The sequence below is a fragment of the Sus scrofa genome, chromosome 8 (genome assembly GCF_000003025.6).
Source record: "Sus scrofa isolate TJ Tabasco breed Duroc chromosome 8, Sscrofa11.1, whole genome shotgun sequence".
Taxonomy (NCBI): domain Eukaryota; kingdom Metazoa; phylum Chordata; class Mammalia; order Artiodactyla; family Suidae; genus Sus; species Sus scrofa.
In genome coordinates this window covers 109,073,608-109,101,467 of record NC_010450.4, presented here as the reverse complement: position 1 = coordinate 109,101,467, position 27,860 = coordinate 109,073,608, and the positions used below count along the sequence as shown (strand labels likewise).

At 37.3% G+C, this 27,860-nt stretch overlaps 1 protein-coding gene across 1 annotated transcript in view; it reads right to left on the bottom strand.

The window, feature by feature from the left end:
* Positions 1–27,860, bottom strand: part of CAMK2D (calcium/calmodulin dependent protein kinase II delta) — a 305,299-nt gene that overhangs the window by 119,850 nt on the left and 157,589 nt on the right. The window contains 1 exon segment of the mRNA NM_214381.1: positions 26,370–26,424. Within this exon segment, the coding sequence (NP_999546.1) occupies positions 26,370–26,424 (55 nt within the window).

The window sequence follows — 27,860 nt, the reverse complement described above, 5'->3', positions numbered from 1 at the left end:
CAGAGGATGGCATCTTTGACGCTCTAATAAATAATGCCCATGATTTATTTTTTTTAACTTCTGGGATATTCTATAACGTCATAGCTGATGAGAGTTTCTAAAGACATAGATTATACACACAATTGAATATAAGTAGAAATAGTCTTTCATAGCACGCTCATTAATTTCTATAACATATCAACATTTTAAGCACACCATAAAGATAAAATGATAAATTCAGTACTGGCTTTATAAGACTCACTACATTTTCTTAAACCTGGATATAACTCTCTAGTTAAACAAGAGATTCAGGAAAAAATTAAAATCTAAAAATGACCTGATAATTTTTTCCTTACCTTTAATACATTAATACAGTCTTTGCTATGGTTAAGAGATCAGACTCAAGTAGGTTTGTTTGGGCTGAAATTCAGTTGTTAAAACTTACTACAGTGAAGCTGTAATGTACTTACTTAACATGACTAATGCTCATTATCTGTAAAATGATGTTAATAGCAGCTACTTCATCAAATTATTATGAGGAGTAAATGAAATCATGTATTCAAGGCACTGAGTGTAGTGGCTAGCACATATTAAGCTCCTAACTCCAACTGGCTATAATTATTAAAGCTATACTCCAATCTCTAGGAAAAAAAAAAAAGGTTTTTTTTGGTTGTTTGTTTTGTTTTAATATTGTCAGAAAACAACAACAACAACAACAACAAAAACTGTGAAAGTAGAGGCAAAACAGCTTCCTCACAAAGAGGATAATTTTATTAGAAAAAGAAGCTAGAGTCAATCACTATAACTCTATTTTACCGTCTATATCCAAATAACTTTCCAGAAAAAAAAAAGGCCAAATAAAGTGTCAAATTCTTACTTAGAAGGTACCCGATTTTTCAAAACGTCTGAAATTTCCAGATGAGAACACAACTGACAGAAACAGCCCAGATTTCTGTAAGATTCCTCTTTTCCACTACTACAGCCAGGTATTTTAGGAATAAAAGAGGTGATGCTATCAAAAATTGGTATTTGCCTCTACTTTTGGATGAAGAACATCAGGTGTAATTGGATAATTTTCCTGTTCCTTATATAAAAAACAGAACTCACAGTGGCTATATTAAGTAAAAATAGATTTATGGGGTGGGGGGAAGAAACCCATTCGAAGTCTAGGCAAGCTTCTGAGAAATTGGATGAATCTGGGGACTACGCTCATCTTTCTTCCCATGAAGATAAGAGCTCTTGCTCACTGCTTCTCCACATGTTTGCTCAGTCCTCCTCCTCAATACTGGCTTCTTTTGCATAACTCTTGGTTTTTGTAACCCCCTATTATAGGGCACTCTCCGTGGCCCAATGGCTTTCAAACATATTTTGACTCCAGCCCCAAATCTCTAAGAATCTGTAGTTTCAGTCTCTGTCTTGATTCCAAGCCCAGGTTGACCCAGCTCCACTTAGGTGTCTCCACCGAATCCAGTAAGCTATGCCCAGGAGGACAGATTTAGTGACGTGCATGGTGGCTCATGCTGGGTTGTGTGTAGGATTTGTTCTTCAAGAGTGTGATGATGGTAGGAAGGAAATTGGTGTATAAACCATAAAACACATAAAGCATTTAAATCATTTAGTATAGTTATCTCTTTGTCCTGCGTTTACCAAGTTATAATTTACACAGACTAAAATTCACCCTTTTGGACTATGGTTCTGCAAGTTTTGACAAACACATACAGTCTATAGCAATCACATGTGATTAAGACAGACAGGTTTCCATCATTTACTTCTGTTTAAAATTTATCAACATTATTTTTAAGACGCCTTCTTCACTTTTTAAATTTATTTATTTAGTTTGGCCACAGTGTGCAGTAGCTTGATGTGGGATCTCAGTTCCCAGACCAGGCACTGAACCCTAGCCACAGCAGTAAGAGTGCCAAGTCCTAACCACTAGACCACCAGGGAACTCCCAAGAATCCTTCTTCACTTTAAAGAAATAAGCCAATAAACAGCTATTTCTTAGAAGTTTTTGGCTCCTCCTCCCCAAATTTGTCTTTAAGGAATAACATAACAAATTCTATATACTGAAACTGGGACTTGAGTGATTACATCATATGTGAAACAAAAACAAAGGCTTTTTCTACTCATTGCTCACTTCAGGCTGTTATTTAAACAAATACAGAAGGAACAACCTTAAGCTAGGACTTCATGAAACACAAAATGTAAGAGGTCCCCAGGCTCTAGGGACTGACAGAATGCCTCTCAGGTAAAGGGTCTCTGCAGTATATGTAGCAGATACTTATTGTTATAAGTTTAGACAATGTCTGAATTTAGACCATGGCTTGCTGACAAATGTACACTATCCCATGGCACTCTGCCAGCGAAGAGGTAGAAAAGCTTGGGAGATAATCAAAGGTCACAGCTTTATTTAACATCATCACACACCAAATAGGAAGTCAGGCATTCCCTACTGGGGCAGAGACAGAGTGTCCTCCAGTGACTGCTCAGCCCTTTTGCAGAGTCAAATCCTGCCTTTAAAAGGTGGGGCGCTCACCAAGTGGCCTAAAACAGGTCTCATCTTTCATCAAGGGCTTCTAATTTTAAATTGCTGCCATGCTAAATTTTATCTTGAGTGTCTCCCTGAGTCTCCACCCAGTTTGTTCAGATCTAACACCAGTTTTAGACAATTTCCCAGGGCTGGGGATTCCAATCTGTATTGTTTAACATACAGTCTGCATGGGGCACAAAGTCACGCACATTGATTAAGAATTTGAATGAGAGCCTCGCATATTGATTTTTTTAAATATTTCATGTAGGTACACATAAGTTAACTTACAAAAATTCTAACATCTATTGATATCATTCTCTGTGATAAGAGAACCTACTAGGAAGAAATTAAAAGAAAAAACAACTGTTTCCTAGGAATCAAGTTAGAGGTCCTACCTAAATGCTACTCAGAAAAATGCACTGTAGCAACTTCGTGAGTTGCTACCCGGACTCAATTGGTAAAAATGAGTAAAAGCGTACGTTATGAAACTCAACTTCCTCTAAAAGTTGAGGCTGCAGTACTCCTCAGGATAGCTTTCTCAGAACTATGGGTCTCTAGTTAATGCTGCCAGTGGGAAAATTCAATTGCTAATCGCCTTAAAGTAGTTATGGATCTGAAATGGGACAATCTGGGAGGAAATGAAATTTCTAGTTTATTTGCTACAGCTAACTTTATACAAGACATGGGTACAAGTAAAATGTACTCACAAAGATATAGTTAAATAATCAGCTACCAGTTCAATTTTTTTTCCCCATGGGCTACAGCATTCAGATTCCTACACACAGATTCACCTCACCTGAGCATGCATTTGATTCGCGTCGTGAAGGAACCTCCCAGTGGCTCAGTGTACAGTGTAGATGGACTAAGATGCCTGAAATGCTTGAGTCAGGGCCACCAATACTCTGATGGTATATGTGCATGTGCCTTCACAGATTGGAAAAAGCCAAACTACTCCTCAATAAAAATTAATCATTAAGCTGAGCCAGGGAGAAATCTGATTCTTGCGTTTGCATTACGTGATCCAGTGGAATGCACGAGCATAGGTGGGTATTTCAGGTATTTCCAGCAAGCTCTCCCTCCATTTTCAATAAAAAAAAAAAAATGAGTTCCTTATCTATACTGGGTCGAGAATTGCAGCAGTCTTTCATAGCTCGGGGCAAAGTGACTTCTGGGATCTCACACACTCAGCATCACAGTACAGTAAGGCTGTATAAAACCTTATGGGGCATAGAACATGGCAGATGAGGAGTAACCTGGGAGTCCAGGGCTTCACAGGGTGACTGCCAAAAAGAGGGCTAAAAAAGGGCATCATGAACTGAGTTCAGATGGATTCAAAGCACCACGGCTGTGTCAACTGCTGGATGTGGGCAGGGGAGGTTCCTGGGCCTCCCTCTTCACCCCTGATGATGACAGGCTCTTTGCTCGCAGGCCTCCTCTTGACCCCAGATGAAGAGGGTAAAAGGCCTCCTTGGTCAAACCTGGTTATTTACTGTCATTCAAATAAAATGCACATCAACTCTCACTTTGGTTCAAGCTGACCTCGGACTGGAATTCTAGGCTCCCCTGGGTAAAAATTTATACACCCACAAAGATCAAGTATAGATACTGATTTTTTTTTTTTTGATCCTCTAGTTGGAAAAAAAATTACCTTTTCTCCCAATTCCCTGAGCACCTTTTTACACATTTCTCACATTCCCAGAATCTTTCTGTCATGTGTTATAGATTATTGCATCAACTACCAAAACCATATTGTGAGCAATTTGATGGCAGAAATAGTGCCATCCTCTTTGCACTCCCTCTCGCACCCAGCACAGTAACATCACACCTTAGGCGTTCCATAAAGATTTACTGACGGACACAAGGAGGGAGATGCGAGAGAAACATTTTTTTCCTACACAAAGCTCAGACTTAATAATCACAGATAACCCCTCCTAAGGACAGACTCTCTGTCAAGTACCGTTGGAAATTTTACATCAGTCAAACCATTTGAATCTCACAGCAGTCCTAGATGTTATATGGTACTGTTGTTTCTGTTTAACAACCAAGGAAATTAAGGCCCCAAGAGGTGAAGCAAAGTCAGACAGGAAGTAACTGGCAGAGCTAGGGGTCAAATCTGAACAAGTGGGTTTCAGGACTCTGGAGTCCTGTACTTAACAACCTCTCTGGTTATTGGGAAAAGGGCAGTGTTGGAGGTAAAAGCATTATTTCTGAAGAAAAGATGAAAGATGTGCCTCAAGATTAGATAGCCTGGGACTTATTATTCTTCACTACCCTCAATTTATTTATTCTCTTCTTTCCTTTCTATTCTTATCTCTCCTTCCCCTTGCTTTTTTGTCTGTTTCAACTAAGACACTTTGGTGGAAGTCCACAGAAGCTGACTTTATCTTATATAAGGAGGAGAGGGATCTACTAGCAGGTTACGGGGTAGCTCCCAGAATCAGAGGAAGGCCTGAAGAAGCAGGCTCCAGAGACAAGAACCATGGAAATGTCCTGTTTCCAGGCCACGGGAACCAAAGGGTCTCTTTCTCCTACCATTTTTAGTCTTTGAGTTTCTTGGCTCAGGTTTCAAATTCCAGAGAGAAGAGGGAGCACCTGACAGTCCTAGATCAGGTCATGTGCCCATGCCTTAAATAAAGGAGGACAGAACACCTTCTAGAACAGACCCACCAGGCTACATACAGTTGATCCTTTATAGCCACAGATTCTGTATCAGTAAATTGAACCAATAGAGGGTCAAAAATCTTCAGAAAAAAATTCCAGAAAGTTCCATAAAGCAAAACTTGAATTGACTGTGCACTGGCAACTATTTACATAGCATTTACATTGTATTTACAATAATTTACATAGTATTTACATTGCATTAGGTATTATAAGCAATGTAGAGATGATTTAAAGTATACAGGAGGATGTATGTAGGTTATAGGCAACTACCACCCCATCTTATATAAGGGACTTGAGCATCTGCAGATTTCAGTATTCAAAGGAAATCCTGGAACCAACCCCCCATGGATACTGGGGCACAATTATATAATGGGGAAGGGTGGTCCCACAGTTAACAAAAGAAGAGCAGAATAGATGCTGGGAAGTAAAAGCAAAAAGTGTTCATGATGCCTATCTTTTATCTTAAAAAAAAAAAAAATAGTCCTCTAGGTCTTTATCCATTTTTGCCTAATGAGCCACTGAAACCAGTAATGCCTTATTCACTATGCACAGAGCCCTGTGGAAGCTGGAACCAGAGGCTAAGCCACTCTCTCCTGCTGTTTATCTGGGTCCCACACTGGCCTGCTGTCCTTTCTCATCATCTTACTTTGGATCAAAAGTGACTAGGGACTTCATAGCTTATTATAATGACTGTTAGTTAAACGTGCTGTTTTGAATTCCTTAATTAGTGATCTCCATAACATTTTCATTCAAGGAGAAGAGATAACACCGAAATTTAGAAATCTGACCTCTTTGTTGATTAAATTATCTATAGATTAAAATAAGACCAGGTATTACCTGAATTTCAAACTCTGAAACTGAGTAATGAATTTTAAAATTAACCAAAAAACTGTATTTTAGTATAATCAGCATAGAAAATTTCAGGCCTGAAGTTGAACCTCTAAAGTGATTTTTTTTCTAAGCTACAATGGTTGTCTCTCTGCAGCCTTGTGTGCATCTAAGCACAAAAATAAACATACATCCATGTACCTATAGACGTATATGTATAGATGCATATACATATATACACACACATATGGATATTCTTTGTATACATATACAGGATAATTCACAGGTATTACCTCATTTCATAAACTGTTATATTACTTTACACATCTTTAGTCTTTTGGACATTTTGAATCAAAAAAGCACATGATGAGAAGAAAACTCATTAAGCAGAAATCCATAAAGCTGTCTGAGTTTAACTCAATGACTAAACTAAATAAGCAAGACTTAAAATTCTCAATATAAATTTAGCATAGAGACCTTTATGCTTAAAAAATAAAAGCAATTGCAAATATTTAGTTCCTGTTTTTCAAAGTGAACTTTTAAATATTGCCTCTGGTATTAAACTAGAAGTTATTGTGTTTAAGAAGAGAATGTTAACTAGCATGTAGCAAGCCTTGCTCCCGTCTCCAGCCTACTGGCTGCTTCTTCAAAGGCATTCTTCCCTTTGGCTTGATTCCTGTCTACCTCTTCTGTTAGTCTGCCTGTTGTGGATCTCTGCTGTTGTTTTGCCTGTCTGCATTCATTTCTCCTTTGCTAAGTGCACCCCTTTCATCTTTCAGTAAACTGGCCTGACCACCATCCCCTTTCAGCTCCAAAGGCTACTGTGTCATTCCCTTAGTCAGAATAATTGGTTCAGAGATGGACAGCACAACTCAATTGCAGTACAACCTTAGAATTAGATGGACAAAGAGGCTTTCTTTGTGATGAGACTTATTACTGTAAGAAAAATCTAAGCCTGAGATTCTTGAGGCCACCAACTGGGAGAATGTGCCCAACGATAAACCAGATAAAAAGTACATGGGACCAACTGAACTTGGGCCATTTTTGAGCCACATTTGTAACTAGATCTATGTTCACATGTTACTGTCACCACTTTCCAGTGAAACTAATTCTATCTTCCAAGTGATGTTGGCCGCCAAGGCCTTGTTTCCACTTCCCTCAACAGAATAACCCTGGGATCTAAGTCTCAGCACAATGCTCCTTTACCCAAGCCTTCTGAACATGAGCATCCGGATATGGTTCAAATAGGTCCAACTTTCATAAATCTAGGGTTTATCTCTGCATTCTGTAAGTGAAACATTTAATACTACTGGTTGAGGGTCTATAACATCCAGAAGCTTACAGAAAAGCCACTTTTTTGGAATTCCTGTCATAGCTCAGTGGTAACGAACCTGACTAGTATCCATGAGGACTTGGGATCAATCTTAGGCCTTGCTCAGTGGGTTAATCATCTGGTGTTGCTGTGAGCTGTGGTGTAGGTCACAGATGTGGCTCAGATCTGGCATTGCTATGGCTGTGGTGTTGGCCAGTGGCCGTAGCTCCGATTCGACCCCTGGCTTGGGAACCTCCATATGCTACGGTTGTGGCCCTAAAGAGACAAAAGACCCTCTCCCCCCAAAAGAAAGAAAGAAGAGGAAAGAAAAGTCACTTTTTTTCTTTAAATGAACGCTTGCTAGTCATAGTTTAAAAAAAAAAAAAAAAAAAGAATGAAGCTGATATTCTCTTAGTTCCATGTTTGGGGCTGCAGTTGAAAGAGTTAGTCATGGAGTGGGGAGGGGTGCACAAAGTAGGCAGAGTGAAGGAAAAATAACAGATTTCCAAAAGCCCTATATTAACATTCAGACTGAATGGGGAGAAGATAAAAACGAACCATTCAAAACAAATGGACGTACATTATACAGCACCATTTAAGCTTTGCAAATAGCAGTATTTCACAATGGCTCATAGCATTGTTTTCAGTGTCAAGAAAATCTAAGTTTAAGTCCTAGCAGAGCCACTTACTCTGTGACCCTGGATAAAGCAATTAACGTCTCCTGTTCCCATTTCCTAACCTGTAAAGAGGAAGTAAATAGTAGTATATACCTCAGAGATGGTTTAGAATAAATGAGACAATGTGTAATAATATGTTTTGTGGGGAGGGATCATAGCATTTAACAAATGTTAGCTCTGACTTAAGTCAAGACATTCTTTTGCAAAAACCAAATGATTTTCCAATAATATAATACATTGATAAGTGCAGTTCAATATCACTGGTCTAAGCAAATTTCACTTGATTATATATCTTTTTATTCTTAGGTTTTATTCACGTACTCAGTAACTTCATTTCACGTAAGTACTTATGCTTCAAGTTGGCAGAGATCAAGTCAATATCATAGCCCTGTGAGTTCCTACTGTGGCTCAGCAGGTTAAGAACCTGGCTATATCCACGAGGATGTGGGTTCGATCACTGGCCTTGCTCAGTGGGTTAAGGATCCAGCATTGCCATAAGCTGCAGTGAAGTTTGCAGACATGGCTTGGATCCAGCATTGTTGTGGCTGTGGTGTAGGCCAGCAGTTGCAGCTCCAACTCAACCCCTAGCCAGGGAACTTCCATGTGCTGAAGGTGCAGCCCAAAAGAGAAAACAAACAAACAAAATAGTCTCTAAAACTCTCTTTATAGTGCAATACCACCCAAAAGGAAAAATGCAATGTTTGTTTTCATTCCCTTTCTGCTTTTTTTAGCTAAAGAACTCCACGAACAGCCGTAGAGAATCCCCACGCTGAGGTGGCCAACAAGAGAAACAGATAACACTGAAGCAGAGAGTTACAGAAACCAAGCTTTGAGTCTGAGCACACAAGGAAAGTGTTCTTCCTTCTACAGACTATCAGTAAGTATTACTTAAAAAGTTTTCCAAACTCCAGGCATAAATTTCAAGGGTCTAAATATTCCAAGTCCTAAGGCACTCTGTCTTATCTATTCATCATTTCACTTCTGTTCATAGTCCTCAAGTGTTTTGGGTTTTATTACTCTCAACCAGGCATGCCCTTAGAAAAGGTCCATATCATCACTAATTCTAGGACGAGAAACCAAATGCTGACGATGTTGTTCACCCAGATCAGTGGTCTCTTTGTTCTAGTACGAGCAGGCAGAAAGGATTTCTTACTGCCCATAAAAATGCCCCACTTGGGTCAACGTTTCTGGAAAGGGTTGAATAGTTTTCAAATTCCAAAATAAGAGATTAAAAAAGCAAACAAAAGAGTCTTTCTTTCCTCAGACTCCAGTGAAGAATGGGACCACTAAAGAAATATATGAGGCATGTTTCATTCTTGGCACCTTGAGGGTTTGAAAAAGAGAATGACAGAAATGACTTCAATTGCCTAAATAATTACAGTCATTAGCATCGGGTTCCCAGGGGAATTGAACATCCTACTCCGCTTACTGGTTAAAATTAGTAACCAAATGTTCCAAAGAAAAAGTCAAGGTAGATGTTAAATATCAATTAATTAAGCAGCATAACAATCAAGAAATATCAGCATTTGAATTTAAGTACATCATAATCACCATGCTTGAGACTATTACATTCATTTTGACTACACAGGCTTGGCTGCTTCACATTTCTTAAAACGTGTGTTCATGGTGTCACATTTTGCTCCAAAGTAGGTATCTGGGAATTCCCATTGTGGCTCAGCGGAAACAAATCTGACTAGTATCCATGAGGATGAAGGTTAAATCCCTGGCCTTGCTCAGTGGGTTAAGGATCGGGCGTTGCCGTGACCTGTGGTGCAGGTCGCAGATTCAGCTCGGATCCTGTGTTGTAGGCCAGCAGCTGTAACTCCGATTCCACCCCTAGCCTGGGAACCTCTGTATGCCTTGGGTAAGAAAAGACAAAGTAGATATCTGGTTTAACAAAATCTCCAGTTTTAGTTTTGGTTACAAATCCATATCTATGATTTTGACCATGCTAATCAACTAGTACTTAGGCAACTAGACCTTCAAACAAGGGACACTGTGGCACCATAAGTACCCAGAGCAGTGAGTAAATGAAAGGAGACCTAGAATATTCACTTCAAACTCACTAAACTCCTTACAGAACAATTTTTTCTTCTTTCCAGAAGCTTCCTCATAGTCCCTGTTTAATTTATGATGGGTTAGGTGACAAGTAGCGACACGTCAAGGAAGGGAGAAAAAAGGCCAAGAAGGAGTGGGGAAGAACTGATGAAGAAAGAAGGGCAACTTTCTAGGGACACAGGAGAGGCCTCCTTGAGAAGGTGACCTGTGAGCCATGTCCTGGAGGGAGAGGTAAACTCTGCAGGCTGCTGGGAGAAGAACACTCATGGCCAAGGGAACAGGACACGTAAGTGTCTAGCATGTTCCAGGCTAGGAAGAAGGTGGTGTGGCTGGAGCTGAGTAGGCAGAAGGAGAGTCATAATGCACTGGACAATGAAGTGCTCTGAGCAGAAAGTAGATGCAAAAATGGCGAGAGGGCAGAAACGGGGAGACTGGTTAAGGAGGTCTAACAGTGATCCAGGTAAGAGATGATAGTCGTTTGGGCCAAGGTGGTGCCACTAACATGGTGATGAGTTATTGAATTCTGAAAATATTTTAAAACTAACAGGAATTACTGATAAAGCAGATGTAGTATGCAAGAAAAATAAATGTGTTAATAATTACTACAGTGTTTTTGGTCTGAGCACCTGCAAAGACGGGGTTGCCACTAAAGGACAGGAGCAATTTAGGTAGTAGGGAGATGGAGGAGGTCAGTTTTAGCCCTTTCAAATTTGAAAGGCTAGTTAGACATCCAGTGGATATGTCAGGAATTCAGGCAGAGGTCTGAGCTGCAGTTATAAATTTGGGTGCCATTAGTTTACAGATGGCATTTAAAGCCATGATACTGCAGGACATACTCAGGAAGTGAGTATAAATGGAAAATATAAAATGCCCATGGAACAAGCCCTTGGATCACACATCTAGGAGATGAGGAAGACTTAGCAGAGAAAACAGAGAAGGATAGAATGATAGTTCTGGATGATGGTTCTGAATTACCTTTATGGTGTTTTGAAAATATGCATGTTGTTTAATAAATAAAAAGTTTCAAAAGCCTTGAAAAGAAGGTCAAAATCTGACTCATTTTGGGCCCTAGAGACCAGCACTGTATCAAATATACAACAATCATTAAACGTATTTGTTGAATGAATAAGTGAAGAGATAAAAGAATTTAGGATCTTGAGAGCTTGGTTTAGCTCAATAAATATTTATTGAACACATAGTTTCAGAAACTGAGCAAGAAAGTGGGAAATAAAGATTCATAAGTAGGGACCTGCTGATAGAGAAGACAGGTTAACTTCGGAGGGAATGGGTTTCATTTCTTGCTGAGGACAATATCATGCTAATAAACAGAAAAAAATATCAGGCATGGATAAAACCAGTATGTTCTTTAAAGGGGATGCTAGATTTCTCCTTAAAAAACTGTTTGTTACGACCTGATTCCCTATCCTCCCTTTTAGAAAGATACATGAGAAATTACAGTGGAAGCTATTTAAAAAAAATCATGACTCAAGATAGTAAATCTAAACATAAAACTTTTCCAAAACACATCTATCACTACACTAAAATGGCAAAGAGAAAAATGAACAGGATCATGAATCATAATTTTTTCAAAATTCTATGTTGGAAGCATTTTTTTTTTTTTTTTTTTTTTTTTTTTTTTAGGATTCAATAAAAGTCCTGCTTATCAGGTTACGCATTTGGAATTCAAAAAATTCAAAAGCATCTGTGAAAAATCAGATTCCTATTTTTCTCTCAAATATATTTTAAAAGAGACATCTTTCTTAAAGCCATTATTCTTGTCTGCCAACATCTTAATACATTTATAGCCACACCAACACACAGGAAATACATGCATAAGAGACACACACAAACAGCTTGCTGGATGGCTAGAGAGACTCATGGTTAAACAGGGAGGTAGGTGGGCTGAAAGACTGAGAGATACACAGACATAATAAAACAGACAATGTTTAAATACTGAAATTATATTGTTAGTCAAATATTATCCACAAAATCATTACTAAATCATGAGTGGCCATTTTTATTTTTTAATTTTTTTTGTTGTTGTTGTTGTTGTCTTTTTAGGGCCGCACCCACAGAACATGGAAGTTCCCAGGCTAGGGGTCCAATTGGAGCTGTAGCTGATGGGCTATGCCCACAGCCACCTCAATGAAGGATCTAAGCCATGCCTGTGGCTTACAGTACCGCCACAGCCAATGCCAGACCCTTAACCCAGTAAGAGAGGCCAGGGATCAAACTCACATCCTCATGGATACTAGTTGGGTTTGTTACCACTGAGCCATGACAGGAACTCCCATTTTTAATATTTTAACTATTTCAGTTCTAAATCAAATCAATTATCAAACCAGTAATTTTCACAAGTTTTATCCAGACAACTGGCAAAGAGAACTCTGTCTAGTTAGATACTTACCCTCATCCCTTTAAAGCGGTGGCACATACCAGGAAATACAAGTGTACATTTTATATGTATACCAAGAATGAATACACGCAACTGAAACTGACATAACCTCAATAACTGCTTCTATTTTTTTGACTTATTTATAATGTTAAATAATTCAAGTCATTTATCCGATAAATATTTACTGAGTGCCTACTACATTTTAGTGCTGCTTATGTTCTTGCTTTAGTTAATAAAGGTTTTTTTCCCCCCTTCCCAAATTTGCTTGTGTGTCAAAAGTCACATACTTTTTAGTTGTTTTACCTGTTTTATTGACATAGTCAAAATTCTAAAACACTGAACTGGTAACTATTTCTGGGCCTGCTAAGTGTCTTTTAACAAAACGTCATTGTTTTAACTGTTCTCAATTACACAGCTATCAATTAGCTAGTCAATGCATTAAAGAGATAAAATATTCTTTTCTCAACTAAGATTATTGTAGTTATTTTGGAAATGGGATGCTCCAAACCAACAGCAGGCCCCAACAAAAGAGTTTCAGGTTCAATTAATCTTCATATCTATTACTTCTACTGCTTAAAATCACTCTCAGTTTTCCACCTCTCTGCATTCCACTGCACTGCTTAGAACCAGAAACTAGTATCTCACACTAAGATAACCAATATGTTCCCTAACTTGCAGCTTGAATGCCTTTTCTAGAATATCTCATTACATTATTTCCCTTAATTCTCCTCTTTAAAAATCAGGTTTTATTCAAAGAATGGTAACTAAGGAAGGGGCTTTGAGAACTGGCCTCTGCCTGCTTCTTCGTGTCACAGCTTCACAGTGTTCCCTCTCTCCCTTTAAACTGAATGGCTCATCCAGACTGAGGTACAAATGCCCAGAATTGTCTACAGTCTCTCTCCTCTGAGCCATTGCTCATGTTGTCCCTCTTGGCATTTCAGGAGGAAGATAGAATCTGTTGCTGGACTAAATTCTCCTTATCCTTTAAATCTCAGCATAGCATCTCCTCCAGGCTCTCATCCCTGTGGTCACTAGGTACCATTCCTTTCCATGAGCTCACTCCATCTCTGGGCTCACCACAGTTTACTCTCTCTCTTCCTGATTAGGATCTAAGCTCCCAGTGGGCAGGGACTCTGTCTTATTCATGGTTTTATCTCTAGTATTTAGCAAAGTTCCTGGCATATAATTAGCACCCAATCAGTATTCTAGTCATTGAATGAATGTGTATTATAATAGCAAATCTATTTACAGAGAATGTTTGAAGTCCTAAAGCTTGGGAGAAAACTAACAGCAAGCCAACACCACCAGCACCTGCCATGTTTGGGTGTCTCAAGTCGAAGTGAAAAGTAAGCCGGGATCAAGTAGGACTTGGGCTTCCTGCCCACAAAGTCCAGGCTGGGAGACGGAATGGATGAGAGCATTGCAGAAAATATCATCACATCCTGAAGAAGCTGACTGCTAAACTTAGTTCAACATCTTTTAAATTGTAACTTTTCCAGATTCTCTTACATAGCAGAATGTCACTGACAGTCCACAGACACTAACTGTCTCTAAAATGACAATAAATACACGACATAGCAATTTTAGCCTTTTCCAAAGAGAACCATCTGACCCAAGAGCTGAAAGGCATTTACTTAAGAAGGCAGCACTTTAATAAGCATCCAAGATTTTATACTTAATTAACTTTTTGAGAAAATTGTGCTTTCAAAATCTGGTTGAACAAAAGAGGCAGTAAATCTCTTTAATGATTCTGGACAACAATTTCCAATGGAACGTGATTAAGAATAGTTTCAGTTCTTTCTGAGAGATGCTCAAAATACTTACCAGTTTTGGTGGCCTATAGTATATGAGAAACACATAGTTCAGACCTCTAATTATCTTAAGACATGTCTTAAATATTTTAGTTTTTAGCCTGGATTTCTGACCTCCTAAGCCTTGCCTGTCTTTCCAATTCCAAAAGATTTAGGAGTTTTTAATTAATTTTATAAAATTCGAGATTTTAAAAAAACAACGAAAAACATTGTATGTAAAGAGCTTAGAAGTTGCCTCTCTGATCCAAAAACAAATAAAAAGCTAAACAACCTGAATAATTAACAAGTCTTCATAGATCTGTCAAATAAGGTCACAAGGCAAACTGCTGCTACAAGCAGAGGGATTGACAGGCAGATACAGAAAATCACAATTTCCTGGAATAGAAATCTCTGCAGGAGGAGTTCCCGTCGTGGCGCAGTGGTTAACAAATCCGACTAGGAACCATGAGGTTGCGGGTTTGATCCCTGGCCTTGCTCAGTGGGTTAACGATCCGGCGTTGCCGTGAGCTGTGGTGTAGGTTGCAGATGCGGCTTGGATCCCACGTTGCTGTGGCTCTGGCCTAGGCCATAGGCCGGTGGCTGCAGCTCTGATTCGACCCCTGGCCTGGGAACCTCCATATGCCGTGGGAGCGGCCCAAGAAATAGCTAAAAAGACAAAAAAAAAAAAAAAAAAGAAAAGAAATCTCAGCAGGAACCAGTGCCATGGTAGGAAAATATGAACTGTGATTGAGAAATTGCTGAAGGCTAAGTGTGGACAAGCCTGAAAGAAAAAATGCTCCCAGTCATGGGAGACCCCAGACTTTTCAAAGTTTTACCTCCAGAAGTTCTATCAGGTCCTCACAGTGAATGACAATGGAAAGACTTCCTGTGCTTCCAGCACTGAGAGGGGAAAGGGACCCATTTTGAAATGTGACAGAGCATTCTGTTCTTTTTCACAAAGGCTGCCTTAAGGAGAAAATTTTACCAGAGCCTAAACTACTGAGGTGGTAATAGCCTAACTGGCTTGAGGGAATGCAAGTGGAAAAAGGCAGTCACTCAACTCTAGCTTTCTCTAGCTATTCTGTCCCACCAAATGGAGGAGAAAAAAAAGAAAAAAAAGAAAAACTGAAAGCTCAGGTGAGGTTCACAGTCCCAGGGAGGAGGTTCACCAAAAGTCCTAATCACAGGACTGCACAGCGCTTCCCCTTCCCCACATCTAACCAATACATCCCTAAAGGCGTACCAACCACAGTTCCTTTTACCTAGTACATCATGTCCACCTTTCAGCCCAAAACTACAAGACATACCAATTCTTCACAATTTCATCCAGAAAACAGAGATAGAGTAAACACAGTGCAATGCATTCTATGAGGCCACCCTTAATCTAATACCAAAACCAGATAAAGGTACTACAAGAAAGAAAAATTAGAGACCAATACCCCTCATGAACATAGATACAAAAATCCTCAATATTGGCAAAATGAATCCAACAACATATAAAGAGAATTATACACCATGAGCAAAAGACATTTATTTCAGGTACATAAGGCTGGTTTAACATTGGAAAAATCAATAAATGTTATGCAATCACATCAACAGGCAAAAATAGAAAAAAAAATCACATGATCCATGATCATATCAGGTGATGCAAAAAAAAAAAAATTCACAAAATTCAACATGAAGTCATGATAGTAACTCTTGGCAAACTAGCAACAGAAATGGCCTTCCTCAACTTCATGAAAAATACCACAAGCTAACATCATATTTAATAGTGAGAAATAAGGAAGTTTTCCCACTAAGGCCAGAAGCACGGCAAGGATTCCCCTTTGATCACCTCTTTCCAACATCATACCAGAAGCCCAAGTTAATGCAATCAGATAAGAAAAGGAAATAAAATGTATACGAATTGGAAAGGAAAAAATAAAATGGTTTTTGTTCACAGATGACGTGATGGTCTACATAGAAGATCCTAAAGAATTGACAACAAAATTCCTGGAACTAATAAGCAATTATCACAAACTGTAGAATATAAGATTAATATACAAAAAAGTCTTTAGCTTTCCTATATGCCAGAAATGAAGTGAAATGTAAATTAAAAACACATTACCATTTACATTATACTTTCTAAAAATGAAATACTTAGGTATAAGCCTAAAAAAATGTGTCAAAGATCTATATGAGGAAAACTTCAAAATTCTGCTGAAAGATCACAAAAACAACTAAAGCAATGGAGAGATATTCTTTGTCTGCGAGTAAGAGGTCAGATGACAGTTCCTATCAATGTGATCAACACAATCCCAATCAAAACCTCAAGTAATTTTGAGGATGTTAACAATCTGATGCTAAAGTTTATGTGAGGAAGCAAAAGACCCAGAATAACCATCTAACACAAAATTGAAAGTGAAGAACAAAGATGAAGGACTGAGACTACCTGACTTCAAGACTTAAAGCTACAGTGGTCAAGAAAGTGTGGTAGTAATGGGAGATTAACTGATTAACTGTAGAGAATAGAAAGCCCAGAATTTAATCCAGATAATTATAGTCTCTCACATTGACAAAAGAGCAAAGGCAATATAATGGAGGAAAAAGAGAGTCTAACAAATGACGCTGGAATAACTGGACAGGCCCACATTAAAAATAATTTTTAGAAAAAGAACCTTGGAGTTCCTGTCGTGGCGCAGTGGTTAACGAATCCGACTAGGAACCATGAGGTTGTGGGTTCGGTCCCTGCCCTTGCTCAGTGGGTTAACGATCTGGCGTTGCCGTGAGCTGTGGTGTAGGTTGCAGACACGGCTCGGATCCGCGTTGCTGTGACTCTGGCATAGGCCGGTGGCTACAGCTCCGATTCGACCCCTACCCTGGGAACCTCCATATGCCGTGGGAGTGGCCCAAGAAATAGCTAAAAAGACAAAAAGAAAAAGAACCTCGATCCAGATCTTACATCCTTCACTAAAATTAACTCACAATGAACCACAGCCCTAAATGTAAAATTCGGATCATAAAAATCTTGGAAGAAAACATAGAATATCTCGATGACCTTGGACATGGGGATGACTTTTAGATACATCAAAGGCACAATCTATTCAGGAAACAATCAGTAAGGTGGACTTGATTAAAATTTTTAAAATTTGCTCTGCAAAAGACACTGTCAAGAAATGAGAAGATAGTTCATAGACAGGGAAAAGAATACTTGCAAAGACATCTGCTAAAGAACACACAGATAAACTACACACAGGTTTCTTAAAATTCAACAATTAGGAAATGAATAATCCCATTAAAAAATGGGCAAATGATCTGAAGGGATATCTCTCCAAAGAAGATATGCAGATGGAAAATAAACATACGAAAAGATGCTCCACATCATATATCATTAGGTAACTGAAAATTAAACCAAGATACCACTACACATCTATTATGGTGGCCAAAGTCCAAAACACTGACAGCGCTAAATGCTGACAGAATGTGTAGCAACAGGAACTTTCATTCACTGTTGATGGGAATACAAATGATACAGTTACTTTAAAAGATAATTTGGCAGTTTCTTATAAAATAAACATACTCTTATCATACAATCCAGCAATTGTGCTCCTTGGTACTTACCCAAAGGAGTTAAAAACATATGTCTGTACAAAAACCTGCACAAGGATGTTTATAGCAACTTTATTTGTAATTGCCAGAACTTGGAAGCAACCAAGATGTCCTTCAGTAGGTAAATGGATAAACAAATGATGATTCATTCAGAGGATGGAATATTATTCAGTGATGAGAAGATATAAACTATCAAATCATGAAAAAACATGGAGAAAACATAAACATATACAGCTAAGTGTAAGAAGCCAATCTGAAAAGGTTACATACTATATGATTCCAACCATGACATTCCGGAAAAGGAAAAACTATGGAGACAGTAAAAGATTAGTTGCTTCCAGTTAGAAGAGTGAGATGAATATTGGGAGCATAGAGGATTTTTAAGATAATGAAATTATTCTGTATGATATTACAATGGTAGATACATGTCATTATACATTTGTCAAAACCCAGTCAATGTATGACACCAAGAGTAAACCCTAATGTACACTATGGACTTTGGGTAAAAATGATGTACCAGTGTAGAATCATACTGTGATGTGGAAATGAAAATTACATTTAGGGATGCTCAAGTTCCTTATATAAAATAGTACAGTATTTACACATCATCTACACACATCCTCCCTTATACTTTGAGCCATCTCTAGACAACTGCTAATACTCAATACAATGGAAATGTTATGTAAATGGTTGCCGGCTGCAGTAAATTCAAATTTTGCTTTTTGAAACTTTTGGAATTTTTCTTTTCTCAAATATTTTTGATGCACAGTTGGTTGACTTTGCGGATATGGAACCTGAGGATATGGAGGGCTGACTTTACCGTTTCACTTTATCCCTACCAACATCTTACGTACTTCAGGGACTTACTGTCTTCTTCCTGGATGTTAGTATAGCCAACTTCTAACTGGGCTCACCACCTCAAATCTTATGACTTTGCTTCAATCTGTATACACAAGTCATCCTATACTATAAGTATCAATTTATTTTTCTTTCTACGGACAGGAGTTTAACCTGTGGATTTGTTCTGAAGTACTGTTTTTCAACAGTAAATAGTCTTCAATACTGAGCTTTCACACTGTGGTCTGAGTATAAAATTATTTTTGCTACCATTGTTTGTTATTCACACTGTTAACAGCAATGTAAATCAAAGGAAATATTATACTTGATAGGTTTTAAAATTTCAGAAGAATCAAATTAACCTTCTGCCCCCACTCCAAAGATTTAATCATCATTGGAATATATATGCCTTGTCAAATAGAGGAGAGTTTATCAGCATAATACAAGAATTTCACCAAATTACCATATAGATAATCAAGTGACCAGGGCAAATACCAGATGTTTTCACAGACACTGTGAAACTTGTTATATTATGCTTATGTGTGTTTTGTAAATACTGCTGACCTGTTGGTAATATAACCGAATATTCTAGTAGATGAAAGAATGCTATGACATAACAAGTACAAGATTACTTTCAGTTGTTTTGAAGGCAAAAAAAAAATGGTCACTTTGCTGCAATCAGCTTAACTGCAGCACTTGGTACAAAGTAAGCACCCACCAAGCGATTATTGGCTGAATGAAGAAATACACCCAAGGTTATAATTATGCCTGCCTCAGCTTCAGTTCTTCCCACTGTTTCCTGATATCCCTGACTGAACCAATGTTAGCCTACTCTCCCAAACCCCGGTATAACTCTAACAGCTTTTACCACATTAGGTCTATACCACAGATATTCTAAAGCCATCTAAGCCCCTTTCTAAACTATAAAATCGTTGAAAAAAGATGGTGTCTGACATATTTAGTGCTAATATATAACAGTAAAACCATCAGCCCCCCAGTCCAAGGCGTGTATTCTGAGAAAGTATTTTTCATATTATAATTTCAACTTTGTATAAATGAAACATATACATGTTTCCTAATAAGAACTACAAAACATGCAATTTGACCAGGCTTTCTGGATGGTACAAACATGATTAAATAGGGCAGGAGGAGGAAGCACAGCAGATTCTCTCAGAGTATTCCTTTTTGAGTTTATACAAATGGGACATTTATTTTTAAATGGTCAGAAACACTCCCCCCCACCAAAAAAAAATGTATTAAGTGTTTTGCTTTTAGAAGCCAGCTATCATGTATTTGAATATAATTTCTTATCTGGGGACAAAAACGCAAACATTTTTTAAAAAAGGAAAACAAGAAGTACTTCGCATACCAAGATGTTTCTGCTAGGGGGAAAAAAGAGTTCTTTTTATGGATGTAATAGTATCATTTTCCTCCAGTAGTTTAGAATTGTTAAGAAATTTTTTATTATTTAAAAATGACACCAGGAGTCCTATTAATACCAGAATTCTCAAATCTATTCTAGCTTCATAGAATAGAAAAGAACTTGAGAGATGGCTAACAAATTTCTCATTTGGTCCTACAGCCTCATTCTATTTGGGAAAAATGAGGCTTAAAGAAAAGATAATGTTAAATGTTTAGCCCTGGGTATAATTTTTTTTTTTTTTTTTTTTGGCTTTTTAGGGCTGCACCCTCGGCATATGGAAGTTCCCAGGCTGGGGTTGAATCACAGCTGTAGCTGCCAGCCTTGCTTCTGCGACCAACAACACCACAGCTCACTGAAACATTGGATCCTTAATCTACTGAACTAGGCCAGGGATCAAACCCGCATCCTCACAGATCCTAGTCGGGTTTGTTAACCACCGAGCCATGAAGAGAGAACTCCCTAGCCCTGGGTAGCTTTGAAACTGAAACTTAAATCTTTCATTCTGGGACAGCACTCTTTCCAACAGACCTTAATCTCATCTGTCTATTTTAGTTCTCTATTAAGATTACCAAAATTCAACATATTATTCTCTCATACATTTACTTAGAGTATGGTATGTCTACACTTCATTGTATATATTCACCCAACAAGCACATAATACAGATCTCTGACATACAGTTCCTGATATATATGTATGTCATATTCAGATGACTGCCCTTGTCAAGGCCTTACTTTGCTTCAGTCCAAGAAATGGACCAGCTCTGCCTTATTTCCAAAGGCTGACGGCTCTGCTTTTAGGCCTCTTCCTTGAGGACTATTATTCTAGCTCCATTACTTCACTGCCTTGTCTTCCTTTAGATTTCAGATAAATCTACATCTTCTGCCTCCCATACTTGCTGAGCTATGCCTAAAAACTCTGCTAGGCACATTTTCCTTGAGGAAAATGATTCTAAAAAATCAGGCAGTTCGATATTTTCTGTGAAGATATCTTTGCTTTCATGCAGGACTTTCACACTGACTCCTGAGTCTATTTGCAAAATTGACTATTAACACAGTATAGCTGGAAACAGAGCATAGTTACTTGAATAAAAACAAATACAAATTAAGAACAGCAAGTAGAAACTAGTTTTTTCATAAACTCATGGCCCCTTCTGTTTTGCTTTTTAGAAAATGTGAAAAGTATTCCATTAGAAGAAGACTCGACACACCTATAAAAATAGAACTTCCCATTAGATTCTGAATAGCTGACATTCCACAGGAAGTATGCACAAGCACCACACTGCCAAAACCATCATCAAAAGGACAAACACAGAGAACATTCCTTCTTTAGGAATTCAAGTAGTTATTTTATCTTGGAAATGATTGGCTATGTGACTTCCAATTTTTCCATGAGTATTTCATTTATACATTTAAGACCATACTTTTCTTAACCATATTAAAATGTACATTTTTTAAAGCTACTTAGTTTTCTTCTTCCTAAATAACACCACCACAATTAGATAATTTAGATTTATTTATATCTGTTACAATCTCTTTTTCGTCATTGAAAATCTATACTTTTAAGCGTTATTTACCAACTGTCTCTAAATCTGGGTGCTTTTACTGGTTTATGTTTAATTAGTTTATTAATCTCATTTACTGGAAAAGCATTTGGATGAGAATTGCTCTTAACTCACCTCTTAAACACTGAAGAATAATTGCAAAGAATCTGGGCTCTTCAATCTAGAAGCAGAGATTCAACTGTCTGACACAGTGCATCTCATGTTACTATGGTTCAAATGTAAACTTCCACTGTCAGAAGTCTCTCAATTTTGGTTTCAGAGACATTAATAACACAAACAAATATCACAGCTTCAGATGCAATCCATTGTAACTGAAAATCTTATTTTTTCACATGAAATGTGTTCTTTATATGTTCTGCACCAATTATTTAGTGTTGAATTTTTTTAAATGATGCATTTTAAAAATAAACTTTAGAATAAATAATGTGATTCTTATCATTCCCTCCATCTAGTAAGAAATCTATGCAATTTAAAATATGAATATAAATAACTTGATGACTATGGAAAAGTGGCATGGCCAAATGAAGGATGCCTTCCTTTCATATGTGACGTAACTCATGAATTGCCTTTTTTTTTTTTTTCTTTTGGAGCTGAAGGCAATCAGGATATGTCATGCCAAAATATGCCACTTTGGCATAAGTATTATATTAAGGTAAAAGGTAAGGGAGAATCAATAAATACAGGAAGAATTCTCCACCTACCCCCTTAATATACCTAAATACATGACGTAAACTTCCCTCTGAGGAAGGTAACTGCTTCCATCTAAAGCAATTCTTACCATCTCAGACAAGGAGTTGACACCCTGAGTCTAATTGCTTCTTTTAGTTTCACTTCTTTTCTGTGAACTTATGTACACAGAAATCAATATACATATATTTTGTCTTTTGTCTTTTGAGGGCCGCTCCCACGGTGTATGGAGGTTCCTAGGCTAGGGGTCCAATAGAAGCCATAGCTGCCAGCCTACGCCACAGCCACAGCAATGCCAGATCCGAGCCATGTCTGTGACCTATACCACAGCTCATGGCAATGCCGGATCCTTAACCCACTAAGCAAGGCCAGGGATCGAACCCTCAACCTCATGATTCCCAGTCAGATTTGTTTCTGCTGTACCACAACAGGAACCCCTACAAAAATATTAATAAGAATTTTATGCCTTTTCTCCTGTTAATCTGTCTTTTCTTAGTTTAACTCACATGCCTTCATGCACTGAACACAAGAGGGTAGCGGAAAAGTTTTTTCTCTCTGATTGAACTTTGATTAAAACCCAATTCTGTCAAAGTGGAGAGGGAAGGGGAGAAGGGCAAATTAGGTGTTTGGAATTAACAGATACACACTATTGCATATAAAATAGATAAGCAACAACGATATACTGTACAGCATGGAATTATAGCCATTATCTTGTAATAACTTTTAACAGAGTATAATATATAAAAACACTGAAACACAATGCTGTACACCTGAAATTAATATTGTAAATCAACTGTGCTTCAATAAAAATTAATTAATTAATTAAACACATTTTAAAAATAAACCCATTTCTGAATGATGATACTTAGGTAATGAGCATTAGCAAAAGTGTTTTTTATTTCAATATTCTTCACAGTGTGAAGGATGTATTTCAGTACATAATATGATACTTGATTTATATTGCAAAGGAGAGCTGACAAATTAAATCTATCAAGGAATAACAACATGTCTTAAAAAGTAGGGTAGATGCATTTCTCTAACTAAATACAGAAAAGAAAAAAAGAAAAAAAAAGAAAGAAGAAAGAAAGAAAGAAAGAAAGAAAGAAAGAAAGAAAGAAAAATTCCTGTGCTCCCAGCCCTGTACAGCAGTAAGGAGGCACTTCCCTGGGGTGTCAATGGAGAGTGAATACAAAATCTGGGCTTCTACCCTCACCTGTCATTAATAAAATGACACCCTCTCACCCTTGGCAGTGGGGTATCAGAGAAGAATTGTTAAAAAGGTGATTCAAATTAAATTCAGAGTCTCATAAAATAATACCCCAAATGTCTGGGTTATAATACAAAATCATCCACCATACTAAAAATCAGGATAATCTCAATATGAATGATAAAAAAATAGATACCAATACCAAGATGACAGTGTGGTTGGAATTATCTGACAAGAATTTGTAATCAGTTGTAATAAAAAATGCTTCAATGAGCAATGAGGAACACACTTAAAACAAATGAAGTAGGAAATCTCAACAAACAAATAGAAAACTTAGCAAACAACCAAGAGTCAATGGTAGAACTGAGAAAAATACAATGACTAATAAAATCTTTAAAAATTGAATGGATGAGTTCAACAGCAAAATGGAAAAAACAAGGAAAAGATCAATGAACTTAAAAGAGACAATATAAATACCCAATCTGAACAATAGACATAAAATAAATTTTTAAAAAATTGAAAAGAGCCTCAGAGACTTACAAGATTATAATAAAAGATCCAACATTCATGTCACCAGAGTTCCAGAGGGAGAAGAGAAAGCAAGGCTGAAAAAAGTTTTCAATGAAACAATGTCTAAAAATTTTCCAAGACTGGAATAAATCTATAAATTCAAGAAGTTAAGTGAACATCAAATAAGATAAACTCTCAGAAATTCAACATCAAATAAGATAAACTCTAAGAAATTCAAAGCAAGACACAGTCAAATTTTTAAAAACTACAGACGAAAAAAGTTTAAAGCACTCAAGAGGGAAGTAATACCATACCTTTAGGGGAAAAGCAATTAAAATGATAGAATGTTTCTTATGGAAAAACAAAAACAATCCAGAAGGAATTGGCCCAACATTAAAAGAAAATAACTGTCAACCCAGAGTTTTATATCTAGCAAAAATACCCTTCACAAATGAAGAAGAAATCAAGACAGACTCAGAAAAAGGAAAACTAAGAATTTGATGCTAGCATATCTAAAGGACTGGCTACAGGAAGTTCTTAAAGATGGAAGGAAATCATATAAGGAATAATGTTTGAACATCAAGAAGGAAGAAAGAACAGTGGAAAAGTAAAAATGTGAGCTTTGAGAAAAACTTGAAAAGAACGACTGCAACACGGAGTATTGCCAAATTACAGCCACATGAACAAGCCATGGATGGAATATGACTGTGGAAAAAAGCTTGTGCAGCAGGGCTATGCATATTCAGAGATTTAGTCTCTATTCTCTAACATGCACATGGGTCACCAATATGGCAGACATGTTTGGTTGTTATCCAACAGGCAAGCCTCTCCTTCCTTCTATATACTCAATTTATGATTGGCCAAAGCCAACTGTCATTAACTCCATCTGCTTTACTAATACTTGGTTCAGATATGTGTATGAGAAGCAATTCCAAACACTAATTCATTATCAGATATCTTCTGAGGGACTGGTGGGAAAGGTTTTCCCTGTAGATAAAAATATACGCAATAGGATTAATATTCCCTTTTATCTGCCCTTCGAAGTCACCATGAAACCTGAAAACGAGGCAGCCAACCTGAGAACATGAGGGGAACCTGAACATGAGAATAAGCCCACATACTACAAAGTACACAAAGATAGATGGAATGAACTTGGTTTCTCAATGACCTCACCGGAGGGCTGAACTAACCAAACCTAGTACTAAACTATTGTTAGGCTCATTTTACATGAAATAATTTTTTTCTTATCTATTCCCCAAATATCACCTTAAATGCTAGAGAGTAGTCTATCATATGAATGGATTGTAATCATGCAACTATTTCTCCATTATTGGATCCGTAGGTTGGTTTTCTTTTCCTTTCTTTTTCCGCTATGAAGGTGAATGCAATAAACATCCTTCGGCATAAACTTTATCTGAATTTAGGGTATTCTTTCCATGGACTTTGTTCCTAGGAGCAAAATTACTAATTTACACGTTAAGGTCATTTTTGATACGTAGTATCAGTTGGATTTTCAGAAAGTGTATTCTTATTTAACCTCTAGCAGCAATGTGTTTTGTCTGTCCCACTATACCCCTTTCTGGCCCAGGAGATGCAATGGATTGTTCACCACAAACACTGTGTTCCTTCATGCTTATTGACAGAACCCTGGTTTAATAAATCTGATTAGTCTAAGTCAATCTTGATGATCTCTCCTTGCCAGTGACTAATGAGTGAGGGGGTTAGGCATGTGATCTAGTCCTAGACAATGAGACAAATGGGAGGTTTACTGGATAAATTTTTCATTCTAAAAAAATTAAAATTACAAAATAAGAGATAACATCTTCCACTATAAATTACCATGTTTGCATGTAATAATTGGAACCATGCCAGTATGAGAATAAAGCCAAAGAGCTGGGGTAAAAGATGGGAGTTTGATGATATTAATCCCTGAATTAACCAAACTCGAGGACCCTTTAGTCTTCTTTTTATATAAGAAGTTACAATAACTTTTAAAAAATTCAATGGAAAATTATTCTTACGTCAGCCATTTTCATACCCCAAGGTAAAACAGAGATACTTATGATATTTATATCACAATGAACATTCCCAAAGGAAACAGACTTACAACTATTTCCCTTCTGAAGATTAACTTAAATTTTGAATAAATAGTGCTGAGCATTCACCTCTTTTCAAAAGAATTAGCACTGAATGTTACTTGAAAACATTTAAAAATATTATAGGGTCATTAAGTGTGGCTGTAACTTGAAGAAAAATCATGTTTAATTCAAAACAGTCTTCAAATAGATAGCAAAAATAAACAAACACAAAGTGTGCTGTACTTACAAATCAAACACCAAGTAATGAAAGCCCTCTTCTGATATGCTGTCATGAAGTCGCACTAAAAAAAATAAAAAGGAGGAAAAAGAGAAAAAAATTCGTGTTATATGTATGCTGATGATCAACATTAAGCCAGATTTTATTTTTTTATCATTTGTAATGATTTTTATTTCTTCCAATAGTCATCTATCTGCTAAATTAAAGTGCTAGCACCACTATTTTAGCCTCTGATGAGCCAGCATCCTTTATAACAGGGTTTGGGTTCACACAGATCCAGAATTTAAGTTCTCCATCTAATAAGTATTAACTGTGATCTTAAGCAAATTAAGTTGTAATGATAATAATACTTATACTTTACAAAATGAGAATATTAAATATGACAATGAAAGTAAAAAATTTGCATACTGCTGCATGCAAACTAAATAATAATTGCTATAACATATCTCCATATACCAAAGTTACCAGGCTCTAGCAATTCTTCCACAAAGAGTCTCTTTCTTGTCATTCTCTTTGATATTATCCTAGTCCAGGTCTTCAACAGTCTAGTAAATGGTTTCCCTGCCTCTGATCTCCTCTCCCCGCCTTTACCCGGGAAATTTCTACATAGTACTCCCCACTAACTTGTCAAAAGAGTTTTTATAATGCTACTTCTAAACTCAAGTCACCAAAATCCATTTACCAAATCATTAGTCAAAAATGTAGAGGTAGAACTTTAATTAAAAAATCTACTAGTTTTTCAAATTAATACTACTTTAATTTTCCATTGAGCTAAACATTCAGTGATAACTAGCCGAAGCCAACACTGGCTTCTCTTTTCTGAACTTAAAGCATACACTCACTGTCTACTGCAAAATAGCCATGCATATAATTGTTTTACATAGTGTTTTTTTCTGCTATTTAGTTTTGCATACATTCCCTGGCTCCTCCAACTAACCCCCATAGATGGTTAACTCTTCTTATTTATCCAGTCACTTAGAGTGGCGTGGCCTTCAGAGGGCAGGAAAATCATTGAACTCATAGGACACAAATGCTTTTGAAAAGTCACTACAAAAGGATAATGATTTCTACTATGACCTGTTCTTAGTACATTCCCTATACAGTGATGACCACCATGTGAAAAGTGGATTCAGAAGAACATTTAGATTGTAACAGAAACTACAATAATATACAAAGGAAGTTTGTAGTACCCATGAAATTCCCAAGCTTATAGACTTAATAGAATGTCTGTTCTTTACAATCCAATTCCATCCCATTCAGATAGCATCCTTGACCCACTATTAAAATCTCTTCTGAATCCTTCTCCAGAAATTTCTCCAAAGTAGAGAGAGGTTTTTGCTTCACCCATAATTACAGATTATCATTTTCGAAATGTTATCTATTATCATTAACACAAGAAGGGGGCCCATAAATGCAGGTAACTATAAGTGTGGCCACTACAGCCCAGTTTTTGCCTATTTGTCTCTTGAGCAAATGGAATGGATGTAAACACCCTGAAGC